General features: G+C 39.9%; 1 protein-coding gene across 2 annotated transcripts; it reads right to left on the reverse strand.

Annotated features, from left to right (window-relative positions):
• Nucleotides 1-565: 565 nt before the first annotated feature.
• On the reverse strand, nt 566-20,479 carry dync1li2 (dynein, cytoplasmic 1, light intermediate chain 2). Of its 2 annotated transcripts, none has more exons than XM_080769393.1 (13): nt 20,299-20,479; nt 19,236-19,309; nt 18,844-18,960; nt 18,227-18,457; nt 13,826-13,986; nt 11,074-11,167; nt 10,290-10,425; nt 9,904-10,015; nt 9,757-9,816; nt 8,573-8,617; nt 7,626-7,743; nt 5,083-5,202; nt 566-4,003 (listed from the first exon to the last, which is right to left on the reverse strand). In XM_080769393.1, the coding sequence occupies exons 1-13, from the start codon at nt 20,382-20,384 to the stop codon at nt 3,987-3,989; spliced, it is 1,371 nt and encodes a 456-aa protein (XP_080625519.1). In that variant the 5' UTR covers nt 20,385-20,479; the 3' UTR covers nt 566-3,986. The 2 variants fall into 2 exon arrangements, with proteins under 2 accessions (XP_080625519.1, XP_080625518.1); XM_080769392.1 differs by having other exon boundaries at nt 566-4,008.
• Between the last annotated feature and the right edge of the window lie 315 nt (nt 20,480-20,794).

Consider the following 20,794-nt stretch of genomic DNA (forward strand, 5'->3'; position numbering starts at 1 on the left):
CCATGAAGAAACCCAAGAGGGTAATGGCAGTGGTTCTCGTTTTCATGTCAACTCGAAGGCTCCAGGGTCAGAAAAATAATATTTGATCCCAGACAACAATCAGAAAATAATTTTGTGCTGGGGACCCCCATACAAAATTTGTATTCAAATGTTCATATTTTCTTTTAGCAGATCTATAGGCCTACAAGTTCTCAACTAGATCTGCTATATTTTTCAAATATCTGGTTGTAGGATTAAGGTGGTTAAACCTATTTTGATGCTATATTCACTCATTTTGCTGGGGACCCCGTCAAGAACCCCTGGCGAGGATGCCGGTCCCCGGACCCCAATTTGAGAACAACCGAATTGTGGGAGCACGTCTCTGTCATTGACAATCAAATGTTTGTTCTTATTGTGAGAAATCTGTAGCCTATCATTCTCATAAATGTTGTGAGCTTTGCTGATCTTCACATCCACGTGTCTTGTTTTGCTTAAAAGAATAATACAATGCAAACACGTGTCTAGACATCATAGGATTCAGGGTATTCTTTAGACTTCAAAAACATAGAGCACACAAACTCAAAGCCAAGGTAACCAAAATCTGGGTTCTTTGTTTTATTGAAGCCAGGGCTGAGAAACATGTTCCTTATCTGTCTGCACAAGAAGCTATAGATTCCACAAGGCTGCTTACAGACTGCAGAACGGTATAAAGGTCATACAATCAAAACTTCAGAATGTATTCAGAACACAAAATTCAGCCAGCCACCTGGGTATACAATATCTTTATATCCTGAATAGAAAGGACTGGAAGCAAAAGCTTTAAATAGGCTATGTACTGTATACGTATAGTCTCAACAGGGCTGAAGGCAATTCACTAAAGATTAAAGTTGTAAAGAAGCAATCCTTTTCAACACAACAGAAGTGTGAATATAAATTGTACATATCCATTTGTTCAGTAGTCTCATTCAGTCTTGGGCACAAGGGCCAATCTTAAAGAGCAAGTGTTAATTTGAAACCAAGCAAAATGAGAACGTCATTCACTCAGCAGGGGGAACATTACTAAAAAAACGTTTAGTAAGTGAACTCATGTTTTACTTAAATTAGTATAGGTATCTATTACGAAAGTAATTTCTGGGCAAGGTTGTAAGCTACTCGTTACAAGAAATCGTGAAGCAAAACATTGAACACATGGGGATTTCTTAAATTGGGGGAAAGGACAGACCTGGAAAACACTGGGTATTTATTTGGTTTATCTGGGATATTTCCCAAATGGCCTCCCAAACAATCTCCATAGCAAAAGGTCTAGTGACAGTGATTCCAAGGGGGGGAAAAGAAAATAATTAAAGAAAATAGAATATAAAGTCAGTATATGGGTTACATCATTTAATTCTGGAAAAATAGCTGACCACCAGGGGCACCTTCAATTAATTAAGCAGCAAATGCAGATAAATAATGCAATTTTAATGTGTAGGTAAACTAAGAGCCATTAATTACATGTTCTAAAAAAGGCAAGGCAGGAGGAAATGTATGCATTATGTATCTTTAACTGTAATAACAAGAGAACCGATGCAAATGTCCAAAGGAAAGTGCTTATTTCAACATGTGGCTGTTCCAGTTTTGTGCTTCAGTTTTTGTAGCAACAGATCTCAGATGCATATACTGCCCAATCAAAATAAACAATAAGCACTTCATTGTGATCAAATGAAAATCCAGAGCAGTTCCATCAGTATCTTCTTGTGACAACAGATTAGTTCATGCAAAAGTAAAGTAGACTGCAAACCAATGTGGTCTTGTGGTTATTCCCTTACAGAGCAAATATAACAAAAATAAAGACATGCAACCCCTACTTGAGATGTCAGGCCCAATTTGTTCACAGATCAACATTCTGTAATCTGTATAAACCATGTCCAAATACAACTCCTTCCCTTAGACACCTGAAACATTGGATATGAGGTCTCAAGTACAGGCTGTGTGTGGGTGAGTTTATGAACAGGCCTCAAACTTGGAATGGCTTCTCCATGCAAAGACAAGGGAAAACAGTCACTTGCAAATCACACAGTTGATAACAAATTCTACAACAAAACTTATATTTAAAAAAAAAAGATAAAATTTGCATCTTTGGTGTTTCATGTTCCAATTTGCTCTACTGTAAGTGCTCTTCTGTCCTCACTTGGAATTTGTCGTCAGATAAATCCATAGGATTGTGTAGGGTAGATTTTAGTTTGATGTGATATGGCAGAGAATAAAATGTATACCACCATTATAACTGAAGTTAATAAGGACATGGTTGACTCATTGATGAGTAAACTTGACTAAAGGCAGGGTGCACAGTGAACTGAACTGTACATTGAAGGCGAAAGGTCAACATTTTAAATGGGCACTGAGGATGATCACACAACAAAAGATTGGACAAATAACTTTCCTACAGAGATTAATTTCTACAGTTACAACATGTAGAAAGTGGGAATGTTTTAATTGACATGCCAGGATAAGTGAATAATAGAAAAAAAGAACAGTACTGTCAAGCGTTAAAGCATAAGCTTAACAATTTGTTTAAACCGTAAAACTGATTTCCATATGGGTTGGCCACAAAAAGTGTTCATCTGGGGGACGCAAATGCTCTATAATTGTGGTTACTTCTAGATATCTTTACAGTTCACATAAAGAAAGGCATTCACTCTATTGCTCAATTGAACATTGTCATATAGGCCACAGAAATGTTCCTTTCTGGAAAAAGTACAAAGACCACAGGCTTGTTGTACAAAAAAAAAGAAGAGTAAAGTAAAACAAAATAAATTACTTGAATGACAAACACAAACTGTTGGTGCTACAGTGCATTTCCTCTTGAAGTAGACAAGCACCTCTACTATGACACAAACAGCAAACTGTGCCAGGCACTTGGGAGTTATAGTAGGAAAAGATGCTGCCCAACCCCCTCCCCAAACATATACACAAACACCTGTAGCCAAAAGAAGAGCTTCTGTTGCAAACCGTATGCCTGTCAAATCCCAGCCAGCCTTGAGTCAGAGACCATTTCTTAGTAATTTGGATACAATTGCATTTTGTACAAAAAAAATCTAACCAAAGCTTGAATAGCAAATTTTGCATTGTATATTTACAGAATCCTACAGGATGACTAAGGCCCACATTTAAGGGGCAGACAACATTGTATGCTATCAGCTATCTGGATTTGTCATATTAGTGTCATGACATGAGTATGGTATTTTAAGTTACGTGATGTTTCTTCGAACGAGTATGTGGTGCCGAGAAAAATAAAATAAAGTATTATTTTTGTATAAATACATCAGTATCATATTCAACATTTTTTAAAAGCATACTATGCTTGCAAGTATTTTCATTATCTTCCTTGTTGAATATATTTAGTTTAAATATCTTTCAAATCGCAACCAATTTCCTTCCATGAGATTAGCTGAACAAGAGGCCACAGGAGCAGTATGTTTCCACTCTTTAGGAACATGAGGGGTTGAGTATTTTACCCCAGTGATCGGGGGGTGGGGGGCCTGCAGCCAAGAGCATTTGGCTGGCTTCCAGGGAGTGTGTGCACATTACCTTAAACTGACAGCCCTCGCACAACATTTACAGTTGAAGACTGAAACCGAAGCAAATTCCTCAACACCCAAAATCTCATACACATCTCTTTTATCTCCTACCCCCCACCCCTCCCCCAATCATCAATCTCCCTGAAAAGGAAAAAGAAAACCACCCAAAATATCTGATAGCATCTGAAACTCATTTTGGCTAAGCCACTGTCTAGGCTGACACTGGGAGTTTGGTCAATTTTAAGTTGTTTTGTAGTTTTGTAAAGTTTGTCATGTAAATGTTGGTGTATTTTTCCAGAGTATTAATGCAGTGGGACGATGCAAGCTGTTTTTATTTTGTTTTGTTGCCTTCAAGCTTCGTTCTCCATTGGTGGTGTTGGTGGTACGTTGTTATCTGAAACCATGGAGTCCGGTTTGCGGGTCATCCTGTCCAGCTCAGCTTGAACATCAGTCGAACCCGGCTTCTGCCCTTGGGAAAGATAGGAGACAAAAAAGCCAGAAAGTAATCTCCTGTAGCTTCTGTGTGTGTATGTCCATGAATAAAAAAAAGAGCCAGCTAGCGGATGGATGGAGGATTGGGGTGGGGGGTGGGGGGGGGGGGGTATGGTCCCATGCTGGGCCACCAGCGGCACACTGCCATGGTTAACGCACATGCAAAACCAATCAGAGGACAAGGGGAATGTGTTTTCATGCATTATCCTTTCAACATGGTTTTACAGATATGGCGACTCTGCCCAAGGCTGGAACAAAAGAACGTCAGTGGAGTGCAGACAATGAGACAAGTTAATGCAGCGTTTCCCCTCATCCATTCACCGGGAGCCCCCCAGATGTTTCACATATTTTCTCCATACACAGTAAAACCCTCTGTGGTCATTTAACTAAGAGAGAGTGTACAAATGTTCTGCACATTTGTACATCCTCGGATGGAGCTACAAATGGATACATCAACAGAGGATTTTAATGAGTACCAGATATATTTTTGAACACCTGAGGTTTACCCGAGCAACAGTTTGATAAACATCAGGTTAATTAATCGGTTAGAATTGCGTGATGAGCAGAAGCCGGCAGTGAGATGGCACGTGCATTTGTTGGCAACTTGAAAAAAATTCTGCGTGGCATTTGGGACATGTCTCTGCAGTCACATGACATGAGCATGGAGGTTCTCGTGCATACAGGCCTTTCCCCAAGTTCATCCAGGTGTCATAAGAGGAAAATGCTTCCCTTTCTTCTTTTTTTACTTTTTCTTACTGTGGGGAGAAATCTCCAGACAACAGCATGGTCCAAGGCCCACCATAAAAACAAAAACAGGCTGTGTACATAATTCCTCTCTTCTTTTTCAATCAACTGTAAATTACACCCAGGTCCTGACATGGATCTAAAACAACAGGACAGGGATCACCAACGAGGGTAGCCTGACAGTCTTTCTTACGATTTTGACCATGTTGACGGATGGCCATGGACAAAATGGTAACCTGCAGGGAAGAGGGTGAGGATATAGCAAGGAAGTAATGTTAACAGTGTCTGGAGGGATCAGGATCTGTACCTGTTTTCTTGGCGGACCCTTGCACTCCAGTTCCCGTCCCAGGGCTCCCAGGAGCTCCGGTCTTTTTACTCAACAGGCTGTTGAAGAAGTTAGCCAGCACTCCCTCGTTGGCAGCTGCCCCTGGGGAAGAAACAGCATTTGTGTCCAAAATAAATGTCAAATATTAAACGTGACTACAGCCTGAATGAAAACTTGATCAACATGTTAACTATCTTCATATGGATTCTTTACAAAGAGGTTGTGGTTTCATCAATGCATATCATTTTAGAACAAATCAAGGCTACCTACCATAGACTGTAAAAAAAAATATGGACAAAGCGTTCTCCGGGTCTGATATGGACGTAAAATGAAGCCCGTCGGTCCTTGAATTGTAAATCGCCATGTTTCTAGATCCGTTTGGGCCCAGCTGAGCCATTGGCTGGCCCAGACAACGAGGCGGGAATTATGACATTAGAAATGAGACTTTAAACTAGTGACTGGAAGCAGAAAGTATTCATGACCATGTTTATTAAGGTAATACAGTCTAGGTGAAGTTGGGCCCAAATACATGGATCTCTATGGAGCTATGGGGTTTTTTGAGCCCAATGACAGCACCACAACAGGCCATTATATGAATTTTCAGGAAATCACAATTTCCTTAGTGGCTTCACAAAATATCTGTCTGACTGCCCCCCTGCTACCTACCTAGAGGTTTGCATAATTGAGCCACAGTGACCTCTGGTGGACATGCTTATGGTCAAAGTGACATAATGTACTAACCTACATATAGACAACCATAGTCACACAGCTCAGGTAATGAGGCATGAACTTAAATCTAACATCAAGTCCAAGTCTTAAAGCATATCTAAATGCTTATCCACTGGTGGTGCAGTGGCATGCTTAAACCATTTTACAATCTATATGGTGGGCCTTCCTTGAAACCTGATGCAAACATAGAAGATACACATCTGCAAAACAAAATGAAAGCAAATGGACAACAAAACACCTTGACCAATGAAATCTATTTCAAGAACACTAGTCTACAAGGGGAAACTGGCCTACATTGATTAGTGACAGACGAGGCTCATCCGGAACGCTATGGAGGAATCCATTGTTTAGAGAATCATTTTAATGGCTACGTCTTGGACGTTGCCATGGAGAAATGCTTATCCTGTTACAAGTTCTTTTTAGGTGGCATTCACAACAGAATGCTTTACTGCGATTAAAACTAATCCTGCTGCTTTGTTGTCGGAAAGTGCACTTTGTTTGGCAGCTGTGAAGGCTCATTAGAATTCTGGTGCGGATTAAACAATCGCATTCTAGTTCGCCAAGGACTTCGATTCACTGCAGGTGTGAATGCAATCCGCATCAAATAAAGGCAATGAAACGTGAGGAGTATGAGGAGTAAACACAGTTGGAGACGGAAAGGCCATATTTGACCCAGCACAAAGATGTCCCGTTACCGTGGATAGACGTGGTTGAATGAGACCGAAGCCCTCATTGAAATATGGTCAGACAAGCACATTAAATCAATTTCTTAAGGAAACACACAAACACTGCAGTGTACAAAATATTCTGTCTGTGCGTGAGCCGTGAACATGAAGCGCTGCCACTATGTGTGGGGATTTGAGTGGGGACTTTCTTCAACTTGTTTAAATATAAATAGCCTACCTCAAAATTAAACACATAGCTCAGCATGGCCTAAACTGTAGCCAACATGGCATATGCATATTCATTTTATATGATGTTCGGATCGTCTATGAGAGTATAGTCTAGTATACAGTGCATATTGTAAACGTCGGATAACTCAGAATCATTTTGCGCTCCCGTCTCCGGCCGCTGTGCCTCCGCAATGTGCCCAAAAGAACAGCATGCACAGTCCCCGTCTCTCTGACGACACACTGTATCCACGTTACCCTCACTTTACGTCCTAAATATTACTCCAAGTATAATTTTAACACCATAGATTTCACTGTGTAGTTTATGAATTGAACACATTGATACAGTTCCCTGCTGCGGTTGAACGCAGTGTGAACGCACACGCAGTGAATTAAAAATGCAAGAATGATGCAACTCCACCCCCCCCATTCGCATAGATAGAGTCTACCGAAGTAGAGGTGTGAATGCGACCTTACTCAGAGATAGTTGTGAATTCAACAATACAGAAGTAACAACCAGGGTAGAAGCTTTACTATAACACCTTCAATTATGACATTTTGACTCACAACTAGGACTGTCATAATCATAATTATTTCACATAATCATCAGAACTGTTTCCATTCATCTATATGAATTCATCTGTTGAAAAGTTGTGAGCCATATAAGTAAGTATAAAATGATTAAATAGCTGTTTTTTGGAAATTTCTTTGCATTTTGTTTACAAAGCATAAAAGGCAAACAAATTAATTTTGATTTATATGTTCCAGGGTTCAATGCAACAAACTTTTTTAATCGTTTCAGTGTTTAATGCAAATAAATAAATAAATAGCACAACAATTAACGTCCACTAAAATGTCACGACCGTAACAGCCCTACTCACACACCAGTTAAATCAAAATGCTTACCCTTCATGTTGGGGTCAGGCTTTTTGACTGCCGTCATTGGTGAGCTACCAGTCACATTAGGCTGACCTGCACGAGGGGAGGGTCTGGGTGAACTGGAGGCCGGCCGTCCTGGAGACTCCTGCAACACACACACACACACACACACACACACGGCTCAAAAACCGTGACGGAGTATGAGCGCAGTCGGGTAGAAACCTTGTACTGTATGTCCAAAACAATTACTTTTCCAGGAAATGGAAAAAATAACAGGTGTTTCAATGGATTCATTTAGTCACAACTCACAAGCTCTTTAATACCTTTCATTGTTTTTTTTGTTGGTCTTTTCTATTTTGGAGTTACCGTAGGTCATTACTGGTGAAGGTTTTAAAAAATAGCTGATCTACAAGATCTACAAGTGACGTGTTGTCAGCTTGTAAATTGTTTTAGTACAAGCTCCAATCTGTTGGCTATTCTTAATACTGTCATATGATATAGTATAAAATATGGCATTAATTTATGGAAGAAAAAAAAGAGAGAAATATATGGAGATACAAGGTTTCTGCCCAACACCAACAATATCAAATGCACAAACATTATGTAAAAATTATAGCATGTTCATAGCCAATCAAATAAATAAAGCCATCAAATACAAAGTAAGTCAGCATTCGTAAAGAAAAATAAAAGGTTGGATAAATAGGATGTGGAAGAAAACAAAAGGTGGTATAACATTTTCATGTCAAGGACCCCCAAATTGATATTCTTTTGGTAGCAGACTGAAAAGACGTTGTGCCAGGGACCCCCACAAGAGAAGATAACCATGAATCTACAAGCTCATAACTCGTCACATTGTGAAATATAGCCGAAAAGTACAATCAGTCAAAGGTCCCTTTTTTAGCTGGGCACCTCCTGGAACCCCCTCATGGACCCCAGGCCCAATTTTGAGGACCAATGTCATAGAAGACACTTACTGTTGCTCCTCTTGTTGGCGTGGCTGGTTGTTTCGCTAACAGAGACTATGGAGTGAGAAAGCGAAAAGAATAATGAATGGAGGCATGAATGCTAACACACGTTTCCAAGGAGCATTCATAGACAAATTGTATCTACAATTCAGCATAGATGTTGTACTGCTCTCCTGATATGCAAGACTACAGCTGTTAACGGTGCATTCACACTGGCAGCTACAAAAGATACAAAGCGACGTGGTATCTGTCGCCGAGTTGCCGTTTTATTTTTTTTCTTTAAGATTGTTTTTGGCTTTTGTGCCTTCATTGATATTTACAGTGAAGACAGACAGAAAAGAGAGAGAGAGAGAGAGAGAGAGAAGGGGAGAGACATGCAGCAAAGGTCGTCATGAACGGGACACGAACACGCAACACGCTGTCAGGCAAGAGTCTATATGTGGCATGCGCCTGGACCACTAGGCCAGCGGGCGCCCCATGTCACCAAGTCGCTGTTGATGTGTTGATCAACACGCTTGCTGACGACGTCAAGTATGCGTCAGGCAAGTGGGGAAAATATAAAGCATAGAATTGTGTGAAGAGAAAAGGTCAGTGGAAATGGTTAAAAAACACAAGTAAAAAAGCAATCACACAACGCTGGTGCCAACAGGACCCAGCAACGAAAGAACATTGGATGGCAATTACTGAGGAACTGTATGTCAAGGAAAAACTAACGTTCATACTACAAGAGGATAAGTTCTATAAAAACAAAATGGGAAAAGTGGGATCTCTTCTTTCAGCCTAGCGATAATGTATGAGGACTTCAATGAATGTATCCTGTAATATGAAAGATGTAGCCTTGATTTTGTTTCGTTTCCTTTTTTTGTCCATTGCTTTGTTTTTCTTTCTTTTTTGTATTGTCATTTTTGTTTTGTTGTCTTTGTCTTTTTATCAATAAAAATGAAGTGTAAAAAAGACTTGGTTCTTATGTAGCTTTGTAGCTGCAGGTGAAGCCAGCTCAACTTGGATTGTGGCTTTGTACATTTTGTAGCAGCTACAAACGTCAGGTCAGGTGTCTTCATGTCGCTGGCTTCCATTGAAAATGAATAGCCTGTAGCTGTCAGTATGAATGCAGCAAAATGGAATTCAAAATATGGTAGGCATCCTTGGTGACAAAAAAACAAGAAGTGATGAATGTAAACAATGACGTATACCTGTTGCTTCATCAGGAATACCTGCTCGTCTTCTGCATTTATCTCCTTGTCGTGCACCAACTGTAAAGAGGAATGCAAACAGGATGACATCAATTATCAATGCTACATACGTTATCAACAAGAATAATTAAAAATTTGCACTCCTACCTTTCGTACTGGAGGCTTCATAATGAAGTCTTCAAATGGATCCTCGGGTGAGACTGTTGTAAAGTTTTCGTGCAAAATCCCAATTTTCTTCTCGTTATCCCAGCCAGATGGACTAAATTTGGGAAGAAAATAAGAAATACCGCTACTTCAATTAGGTGATTGTGTTTCCAAAAAGAAACTGCGATTCAGCAACTGAATACAGTACATACTAGTAAAGTCATTAAGTGGCCACAACACATGTGAAGCGGTGAACCATGATTGTCGTCCCTTGGCTTCTCTTTAACCATCTTGACGTCATGTCTTGTCTTGTCAGACAAGACAGGCAAAATAGGAAGACAATTAAAAAATGAGTCAAGAAGCACAGAGCTGGTAAAGATTTCACTTACATGAACACTGCATCCTTCTCCACCACTAAGGCAGGTGAGGTGAACTGAAAGTCATACACTTTATGAGCTATGTATTTGTAAAGAAGACCTAAATTCTTCTCCTCTTTGACCGAGGTGTAGATCAGACCAGCTCCATCTGGTAGGTGGCGTTAAGCTGAAGAACAGTCACTGGGAGGCACAGAGGATATGTTTCAACTTTTACTGGGCAGATACAAGTAACCATTTAGCACACTAGGGTATTGTATGCACAGATGCATCACCTTTATACGATGGTCTCTACAAAAAAAAAAGATTACGGTTGCTTTTCCACTGCATTGTCCGGCTTATAATGTGGTACCATCTTTGTCTATGAGACAAAGATGTTTGGGAGTAAAAGGTATGCAGGAGGAAACATTTGCCTAATGGTAGAACTTTCTTTTTTGGCATTCAAATATGTCGTTTAGAGCTGGCAGAAGGCACAATCAACTGCTATTAGGGGTGGCAATCAAAGGGTTTTTAATGTGCACAGCAAATTGTATGGCAAATTGGCAATACTAGGAGATGTGAACTTGCCTTCCTTAGAGCCCTGCCACTAGAGGGGAAAAAGGCCAACCTGAAGTTAGACTCCATTGACATTAATTCAACAAGGAATCAGTTACACAGTAGTCAATCAGATTGTGGCAAGATATTTATAGAAATATCAAGGCATTCGATTGGAAGACAGAAGCATTGTGTTTTTTAGTTAAAAATGGTTACTTTGACTGATACAAGGCAGACGTTATGGTCACACAAGAAGAAAGGATACACTTTAAGCAGAATCGCCTGACGTGAGACTGGATGAAGTCAAAGTGCTCCTCTCTGTAGTCATGCTCCTTCTCCAATACACTGACTGCGTCACACTGAAGAGAAGAGACAAGGGGTATACATACAGCCATTACAGATGAGACTCACTTATACAGGGTATGTTCTCCTGAGGGTCTGGACAGGAGAAGAACATTGCTCTGCTTACCCTCCTCAGGCCTAATTCGTGCTTTGTCATACAACCACATCACTGGACAAAAATGTACTGATTATCGATAAGCAACACTTACAGTTGTCCGACAAAGCATACATTAGGTTTCACACTCTTTGCAGAGTAAGAATGTGGTCATATGGGCAAAGAGTGTGAAACCTAATGTATGCTTTGTCGGACAACTGTAAGTGTTGCTTATCGAAACCACATTCTTACTCTGCAACCCCCCCCCCCACACACACACACACACACACACACACACACTTTAAATCTGGTCCAACTCGTATTCTTTCTCATCCTATCAACCTCCTTTTTGCAACATCATTTTGCGTTTTAGGATAACAGGTACTGTCAGGCAGCACTCAAATTCAGCAGGCCAGCAGTTGGGCCCAACCTTGCATTCTCGACACACCTCTCCATGGTGACCACAAGGGGGAGGCGACTGACAACATCCATGTCAGCCGAGCATGACTCAGGGCGGGCCAGGCAGCCACTTCCTCAAATTAAACATGCCCGTGTCCCGACAGCAGGGCCTGGTTAAATATGCAGGAGACGGTCATCAAATATAAATAGTCCTGCTACACTCTTCTCTATAGATCTGATCAAAAGTTTCCAAAACACTTGGAATTAACATAAAGAGATGCGCCACATCACTCACTGAATATTATGGAATTGGGTCTATTGTCACAGCCTGCTAATCTTATCTATATTGTCATTATGTCATCTGTGGCATGTGCCCAGTATAGCAACAACACCACTCATGATACATTTTGTTTTAAACATCTTTATAGGCTTTGATCTTCTCCATAGACCTTTAAGCCTCAGTTCTAGAGCACAACATCCATCCATTAGGCAGCCCATACAGTACATAAATTAACTGAATCAGTGCCTCCTTTTTTCTGAGGTGAACATTGTATTTCTAGCCCCAGGTAAGGTACTTTCATCCATGAACCAAAATGTATACAATTAAAAATTATACTTAGGTTTGTTACTTTGTTTAAAGGTTATAGTCAAAGACAGTAAAGTGTTTAAATTCATCAACCTACTGTACAATGGAAAATAAAGGAACTAGCGCCTACAGAGAACTGCTATATTCTAGTACTGCACGATTCATCAAAATAAGATCGCATATGACAACGTTCCGATTCAACACAATATTTTCCAACATAACTTGTAACTCTTTTGAACTCAAATAACCCGACTCATAATTGTATTTGTTTTGTTTTATTTTATTTTTTGTTATTTATATTGTTTTTGTTATCTGTGCTTAAATTATTATTTTTGTTTCCTACTGTTCATATTATATGTCAAATATACATGGTTGTTTTTTGTATGTCTGTACTCAATTGTTATTTTTTATATTGTTTAATGATGACGATAACTGTGGGGGGAGGGATGGGGTGAGGGAGAAAAAAAAGATATGGTATGTTCAAACTGTACTACACTGTTGAAAACTACCACCAATAAACATATATTAAAAAAAAGAAAAAAGATCGCAATCTAGATTTCATACACCTACGATCTCATTTCAACATTTGTGCAGTACTAGTCACAGGAGTTGGCTCCTGCAGCAGAACTTGGTCGTAGTAGCAAATATTAAAACGAGAATATTTGCGAATATTTTAGTCTGTAGTTCAGCAACTACAGACTTAAAGACAAACATTTTCATGGACAAAATGAGAATCGTGATCTCAATTCTTGTGGAAGAGAATCGAGATTCACATTTGAGCAAGAATCGTGCAGCACTACTAGACCTGTATAAACGAGTCCCACCACAAGAGAAAAATTTAATCCACTGAGAGAATATTGAAGACGGGAGAGAGAGAGAGAGAGAGAGAGAGAGAGAGAGAGAGAGAGAGAGAGAGAGGAAGAGCAAGCAACAAACAAAAGGGAAAAAGCACACAAACTGAACATTTCCTTGGTCACATCATCTACCATGTGAAACTGTGCTCATGGCTACATTGTGTTCCTCGACACTGGCCATTACCCAGAAGGCTTACTGGGGAGTATAATGCTGGCCTTTCATCAGAAAGAGGACACTGCGTCGCAGGCAGAAGCAACGCATCAAACTGTGGACAACATAACATCAGGGCTGACCTGGAAAAGCCACCAAGACTTGCACATTTCGGTCTTTAATGTCTCACGTTCACCCTGCCCAGGGTGAACGTACTCTATTACTTCCATAATTGGTTTTGATAAACTGTGCAATTTGTTTCCTTCTTGATCTAAATCAGATACCCACAACTTGCGTATCGGTCAACACAGAGAACCGATTCCATACCAATGCATAGCAAACAAATCTAGGAATAAATAAACAGTTAAAGTGCAACCGCAATTAGTAAAATAATAATGTAAATAGTACTTTCAGAGTATAAAACAGTAGTGCAACGTCAACTGAAGCATTGGAAATAATTTACTCTAAATGAAACGGTACCGGATTGGCATGCACTGGCATACTTGCCGATACCAGCATTTTAGTCAGTTATCGGCAGCTGATAAGGGTATCGGGAACATCTCTAGTCCTTAAGCAATGAGGTTAAATTACCTTTGTGCAAACTATTAGCACTGGAATGCCCAGGTTGTGTGTGAGTGTGTTTTCTCCCAGAGGCAGAACAACGTCGTCGTCCTCTCCTGCCGTCCCTCTTCTCTGTGGGGAGGTCGAGGATGCATCCTCTGGTTCTGCGTACTCCTGGAACGCCTTACACACTGGTGAACGAGCAGAGGAAGAGAAAGGCATCAACGCATCAGTTAGAGCTGTGTTGTCACACTATCATGACATTTTACTTGACAATCAATTGTCGTAAAAAACAAATAATTGAGATGAACGGTGTAATTGTGTTTTTGGCATGGGACCCTGGAACATGTGAATAAAGACATTCACAATTTCAACAAAACAACCAAGATTGCACAGGTAAATAATTTCAATATACACAGACATGACTGACAACGACCAGTACCAACCCAGGACAGGCCATAAAATAAATATTTTTCAGTGTTGCCGATTTCAGTTGACCCTAGACTAGTAGGCTTTAGGTCTGCATTAATTACTTAAGCATTTTGTCCACATCATTGTTATTACAGAAATGGATTTGGCAAAAGTTTAAGTATAGTACTGATAATGTCAGTTGTGATAAAACTCTTATTTACGGTATTGTGATTTGTTATTATGCAATAACATTATTACAACATGTAATGTGGAATCTTTAAGCACCGTGAAGGACATTTTCCAATTTGTGTTCTAAAGCACTTTTTCCAATATACATACCCATTACCTTTACCCATATTTCAGTGACTTTTTTCAATATACATACCTTTACCCATATTTCAGTGATTTCTCACCAATATGAAAATTAATAAAGTGTAATCACGTTCACGCTTCTTTACAAGTACTTCTGCAGAACAGCAAAAATAAAATAAATTATAATATATGTTCCCATTGTTCTATCCCAGCTTTGTGAAGGATGCAACTCGTCAGTTGCCGTGTTTTGGGATGCAGGAAGCTATGGCCTACTTCCTCAGTCAGGAATGACGTTATGGGTGACCTACAAGTTAGAATGACTTCCTGATATCCCCCTTGCACCACCAAGTATGTGCGAGACAAAATGTTTATGTCTCCGCCATGGGATTTAACATACCGGCCCAGGGAGTGGACAAATGTAAGCAATTAGATCACAATTCCCTCTCTGATTCAGGGTGAATCCTCCTGATTAAGCAAATCTAATGCTGCTGAACATACGGTGGACCGTGCAAAGAAGTGCAATACACAAATATACATTTAGAATCTTTCGCATATTTTTAGGGTGTTTTTTTGTTTTAACTCATGTGAACGGATTGCAGTGAGGTCACACAGGCGTCTGTGTCTAGGTGTTGCCATAGCTATGTTGTCAGTGTCAAGTCAACCATGGCATATCCAGTGATTTATAGTTCTGCAAAGGCTTTAAACTAGTATTAGCCGTATCACTGCCAAAAACCTAGATAGCAGTCTTTTGCAATTATACTATGTCATGTTTATATTCACTCACATCCGCTAGTGGTACTGAGGAGTATGGCAGTGAAGAGAAGGTGTGCACTAGAAGAGGTACTGCTGGACAAAGATCGAGTTTGTTTAGCATTGTTGAGAAGGAGGCGGTTACATCGAAAAAAGCATCAGAATAGATTTTATAATAATCTTCAAACACAGGACTCTTTGCATATGTTAATATCTATATAATTATTAGTAACTCACTCAGTCATAACACTGGCACCTTGTTGGTGCTGGCTGCCCTAAAATTCTATATAGCTGGCCTCTCGATAGATTTATATACCGGTAATTGAAAGTGTAATGAATGGCCCACAAATAGTGCCCCTCCACATTGACTTCCTTCCTAACCTAATTAGAAGCATGATTTCAGAACAATTACACATTTTAATATGCTAAAATAATATATCGTTTGTGTTTAGTTTTTTGCCTTTACTTGAACTAAAGTACACCTTGCCTGTTTTGCATAAACGTACTATGTTCTTGAATCTTTAGGGTTTACTGGGACCTCTAGGAATGTTGTGTGAACATTTTGCTAGACCACAGCAAGCCTCTATAACTGGGGATTTGTTTTTCTTCTTTCAGGCCACATACTACAGATTACACTGTTGAGAAGTCAAAGCCTATAATGTACTTTTCTTACATAACACAGCCAGAGATACATTTTTAAAGACAGACATATTCCAGTTAATACATAATGAAGTCCCATTATTGAAAAACAAGAAAATATTTTAGGCTACTAAACACGTAATTAGTGGTCTTAGTTAAGACGTTATAAGGTAAGCATAAAGCCAGTTAGTTCTGCAAGTAGTAGGACTTATTTTTATTTTACAACATAGCTCCATCAGCTCAGTACATCTGATAGTAGTCTGAGCAAAGCAAAGCAACAGTGCAAATATATCGTGCTTGTTCTACAATGTGAATGGACTGTTTAAGCATTGTAGCAGTAGATTTGAGTTTCAGCATGGGGGAAAGCTATTCATTTTATTCTGACTAATATCAAGTTATTAGTTAATTTACATTTAAGCTTTATGAATGACCAACCATGACTAATGTTTACCATAGAGACATACAATATGCCTGACTTGACATAGCAACTTTTTTCATTGATTTGAAAGAAATGGACTTCAAGTCTAAAGAAGTCTAAACAAACCAGAAAAAAAGCCAACACTTATTTTCCACATACAAGGGCCACCAACAGAATTCCTTTTTGTCACAAATTGGTAAATCAACAATCTCATCATGTGATTTATGTAAAGTGTGATCCAGCAAATGGTTGATCCAGTATTCTGACTTGAGACAGCCTGCTCCAGTTACAGGTCTGGAGTCAGAACAACATCCAGCCCACTGAATGAATTCAGGGCTTACGTCCCTTCCTTTCCCTGACGCTACTGTCAAGAGGGGAGGGAACCATGATGCAAGAGGCCTGCAAGACTGACTGAACAAAAGCAATGCGCGCACACACACACACACACACACACACACACTGACCACACACCTCTTAGACTCTGACCATGGGCAACAAATACACTCTCTGGATTGGTATCACCAATCTGCTATGTGCATTGTGCAGTGCCAGTGATGACATCATATCTGACATGCTGTAAATGTCCTATCTGGATGACATGCTCTTGCAAAAGCCTGACCATGGGTGGAGTCAAGTAAGCTTGTCTCCAGTTGTAAGGAGAGAGAGACTACAAATATAAACGTACCTTCCAAGCTTAATAAGCTCAAATTTGTTTCACTTTTGACACGTACAGACGTACTTCCCTTTACTCTTTTGCACATCGCTCAGAGCCCATGTGAACAGTTCCATTTATACACTCAAGAGTTACATTCATAAACACATAATTTTACAGTGTAAAATCCATAGACTATACAATATGGACATTTACCAACAACAAACTCCGATATTTCCACTACCACGGAAATACACATTACCACTCTGTGATCTATCTGCCATAACAAAACATGGAAGTGTTACATAAGCAGAAAAGTCACAGCAAGTAACCTTTGGAGAAAGACAAGCCTGAGAAGCGAGAGAGAGAGAGAGAAAAAAAACCCTGCAGGCTAAACCAACTTGTTTCAAGAAAAATAATATTTCTGGGTACAAAGGAACAGTTCAAGACAGATATGGTCATGTCTAAAAATTAAAAGAATCACAGCATCTGAATGTATCACAAGTATTGAGCTCTAGAAATAGCCTCTAGTCAAAAAACACAGCTGAGCATCATGGGCCTCGCTAACGATGACCTAGAAGTCCATGACCATGTGAAATGTTATACTGTATGCTTGCTTGCCTGTGCTATGCAGTGACTAAGCTTTCCTTCCTTTTGTATGAGGAGGAAGGCAGTGTTGGGAGTGGGACTCCATTTATTATGTATACTAGTCCATACCCATTTGGTGATATGACGATATCTTTTTATTTTTTGCTGAATGTGGCAAATTTGTTTGAGTGCGAGTAGATTTCACCCAAGTGAAGGAGGATCCAGGTTCTGTCCTTTATCGTCTTTCCTCTGTCAGTAAAACCTAGATACATTAAACTACTTTCAGCACCATAGATGGTAATTTTTCTGATGGTAATTACAGCGCCATTCATGGTCAGTTTGCCGTCCAATCACAGCACCAATTTCCGGCCTCATTACTAAAATGATGATTAGTTATTATAAGACACACAGCCACCCATCACCACCACTGTCCACCAGGTCACGACACCAACTATCCTAGCCACTCACTGAGACCAGCTAGAAACAAGTTACCTGTTGATTTAAACAAAACCTGCTTTATAAGCAAAACGTCAAGTGAGAGTTGGTCTGTTTCCCCTTAAATTTCCCATTTTTGACTCCCATATCCATTGATTGAATATAATTTAGTACACAGCTGCACAGTGATTCAGATGCCCATAAATTAAGTCACTCATTTACTTACTTTTCTGTTCCATTTCTCTCATCTGTTCAGGAGGGATCCTGAGCTTGTCCACGTGATCACGTAGCACGCTAGCCCATTTCTGTAGTGACTCCATAATGGTCCATGGTCGCGACATATCCACAACAAACACGGCCAGGCAGTCACCGAGTGACTCAGCCGATACGGCAAATTTAAGCAGGCCTTTATAGTACAGGTCTCCATCCAGGATCCATACATTACAGCGGGTAAGGTCTGCAAAGAAGTAGTCACAAATAGGGCTGTCACAATCATGAAATATTAGTTGATGATTAAGTTAAAAGTTAACTTTTCTGCTAAATTGCAAAAACAGGCATACATTTAAATATACAAATAAATGTCTGACAGTGACTGGTACCTATAATGAAAATAGGCTTGAACAGGCCATGCATTTAATAATTTGTTCATGCCTTCAAATACTTAGCTGAAATAGACAATCTACAAGCTCACAGTGCTTTGTGTAGATCAAAAACAATTCAGAATATTTCAAATAATTGCAATTAGGGCATTTATGTAATAATTTTGACAGACAGGCCTAGTCACACTCAAGAAAGAAAGCAAATTATAGTCATTTACTAAAAGAGAAAAGCAGCCAAACTCACCATCTATGTCCTCATCGTGGACATTCAGGTAGAGGTACTCCAACCCTCTCCCTTTCTTGTTGTGTTCCGTTCCTTGAAGCTTTGCCATGAGCGTGGTCTTTCCTGATCCATCCTCACCTGGGACAGTTGGACGGTCCTGTCAGTTTTCTTCCATGCACTCATAATGCACACACACTGTTCTTAACAATATTATATTAATAAGCAAAAATAATTACAAGTAACGAAACAATTGTCAAATGTAATCATTATTCATTACCTATTAAATGTAACATCTTAATATATGTTATGGTAGGACTAGCTAGCTATGGTAGGACTGTTATCTTAATGTAGTGTAGACTGAGACTCTACACTACATTATGTATGTAGTATGTAGCAACTGATTTTATACCCACCAAACACGAGTATATTTTTTCCAGATGGCAACTTTGAACTTGAACGTGTTGAGACCTCACTCAGTATTGATGACCTGCAATTAATCCCCAAATCAGTATTTAAAATGGGAAAAAAGACACACATGAGTGACAACACACAACAAAGTCGCCAACACGGTGACTCAGTGAGCAGTTCTCACACTATTCTTGGGCGTTAGCACGACAATCAGGTGCTCTGACTATTGATAGCATCCATTCTCCCTATTCATTCCTCATTGAGACCAATTGTATTTCACAGAATCATGGACGCCACATCTTTATTCTTTACCCCAGAGTTAAAAGATAATATCTTAAATCTGAGACTGTGATATGAGTCCCAGACAGTTATATATGGTCCCAGGCAACAGTAAAAAAAGAAAGCAGGAAATACAGCCAAGAAAACACAGCAATGGACTAAATATAAATGAACGGACGCTTTGCGTGCGCTATTAAAACGAAATAGCTTTAATATATATATATATATATATATATATATATATTAAATGGAGAGAGAATGTGCAACACCCCTGGTGCCCAAGCGCTGATAACAATCATTGCATTTGACAACCAAGTATAAATAATAGGTTCTGTCATTAGCTACAGTAGCAGTTGACGTCGCCGCCGGCTGCTTTCGGTGATGTTGGCTAGCTTGGTGCCAGACCAGTAGACACAGTTAGCTATGCAATATAACGGTAATAACTACTGTCCAGCAGCTCGGACAGATTATTAAAATGTAAAGATATGGCGTCTGGTGATCTTACGATTGATCACCATCCCACTAGTTAAATGTCAATAAGGTTACACACAACAGCTGATGTTATGGGGAACTCGCTAGTGGTTAGCGTTAGCCTGGCATGTAGTCACAAACGGATGGGTCGGGTTGGCTAATGTTAGCGGACATGCTAAAGGCTACTGCTTCGCCGGGTTTGTGCTGGAAAGCAGCGGGTAGTAGTAGTAGCGATAAAGCACAGTGATAAAGTGAGGCTTTTCGTTGTGGCTTGTTGGAAGAAGGCACGGAGGCTGTAAGAAAATTATTCCAACTTACCAAAGGCTTTGTCCTTCCTCGTCTTCGTTGTTATTGTCGCCTGAGCCGGCTGCGCCCAGGAGCTGTTTCTCCAGAACGGGAGCCATCTTCTCTCTTTCTCTCTCTCTCTCTAGCAACCACAAAGACAAGGCCCTACTAGGGCGCCCCTATGGACCTCCTCCCTTCCTTTCCTGCGGGATCACGTCAGACTCAGTAGAGGTTCTCAAACCTTTCTGTCAAAGAAAGCACCCTGAAAATATTGTGTACCAAGAAGGTCCCCCTTAAGAGAAGATTTAGTTAAATATAAATTATGCAAAAATGACCTTTGAATAGACATAGTATAAAATACTAAGTGTAAGTGGTTACATTTGGCTGGGGGACTCTAATAAAGTTGTGTCAGCAGCTGAGCAGCATCACAAATGACAACACGAGTGAGTGAGCAATGACTCGAGAGCATGACAAGATAGTGAAGCGAGGGACTTTTTAGTGAGGTGTTCTGCTAGACTGCCAGCCAAAT

Source organism: Protomyctophum bolini (assembly GCF_963924005.1).
Source record: "Protomyctophum bolini genome assembly, chromosome: 1".
Lineage (NCBI taxonomy): Eukaryota > Metazoa > Chordata > Actinopteri > Myctophiformes > Myctophidae > Protomyctophum > Protomyctophum bolini.

What these genes read in the sequence shown, in the direction of transcription:
- dync1li2 (XM_080769392.1), bottom strand. Translation starts at nt 20,384, where the DNA reads ATGGCTCCCGTTCTGGAGAAACAGCTCCTGGGCGCAGCCGGCTCAGGC. An exon ending in CAGGCGATTCTGCTTAAAGT is followed by an intron (nt 10,426 to 11,073) that starts GTATCCTTTCTT and finishes GCCACCTACCAG; the next exon opens with ATGGAGCTGGTCTGATCTAC. An exon ending in GAGAAGGATGCAGTGTTCAT is followed by an intron (nt 10,016 to 10,289) that starts GTAAGTGAAATC and finishes TCCCAAATTTAG; the next exon opens with TCCATCTGGCTGGGATAACG.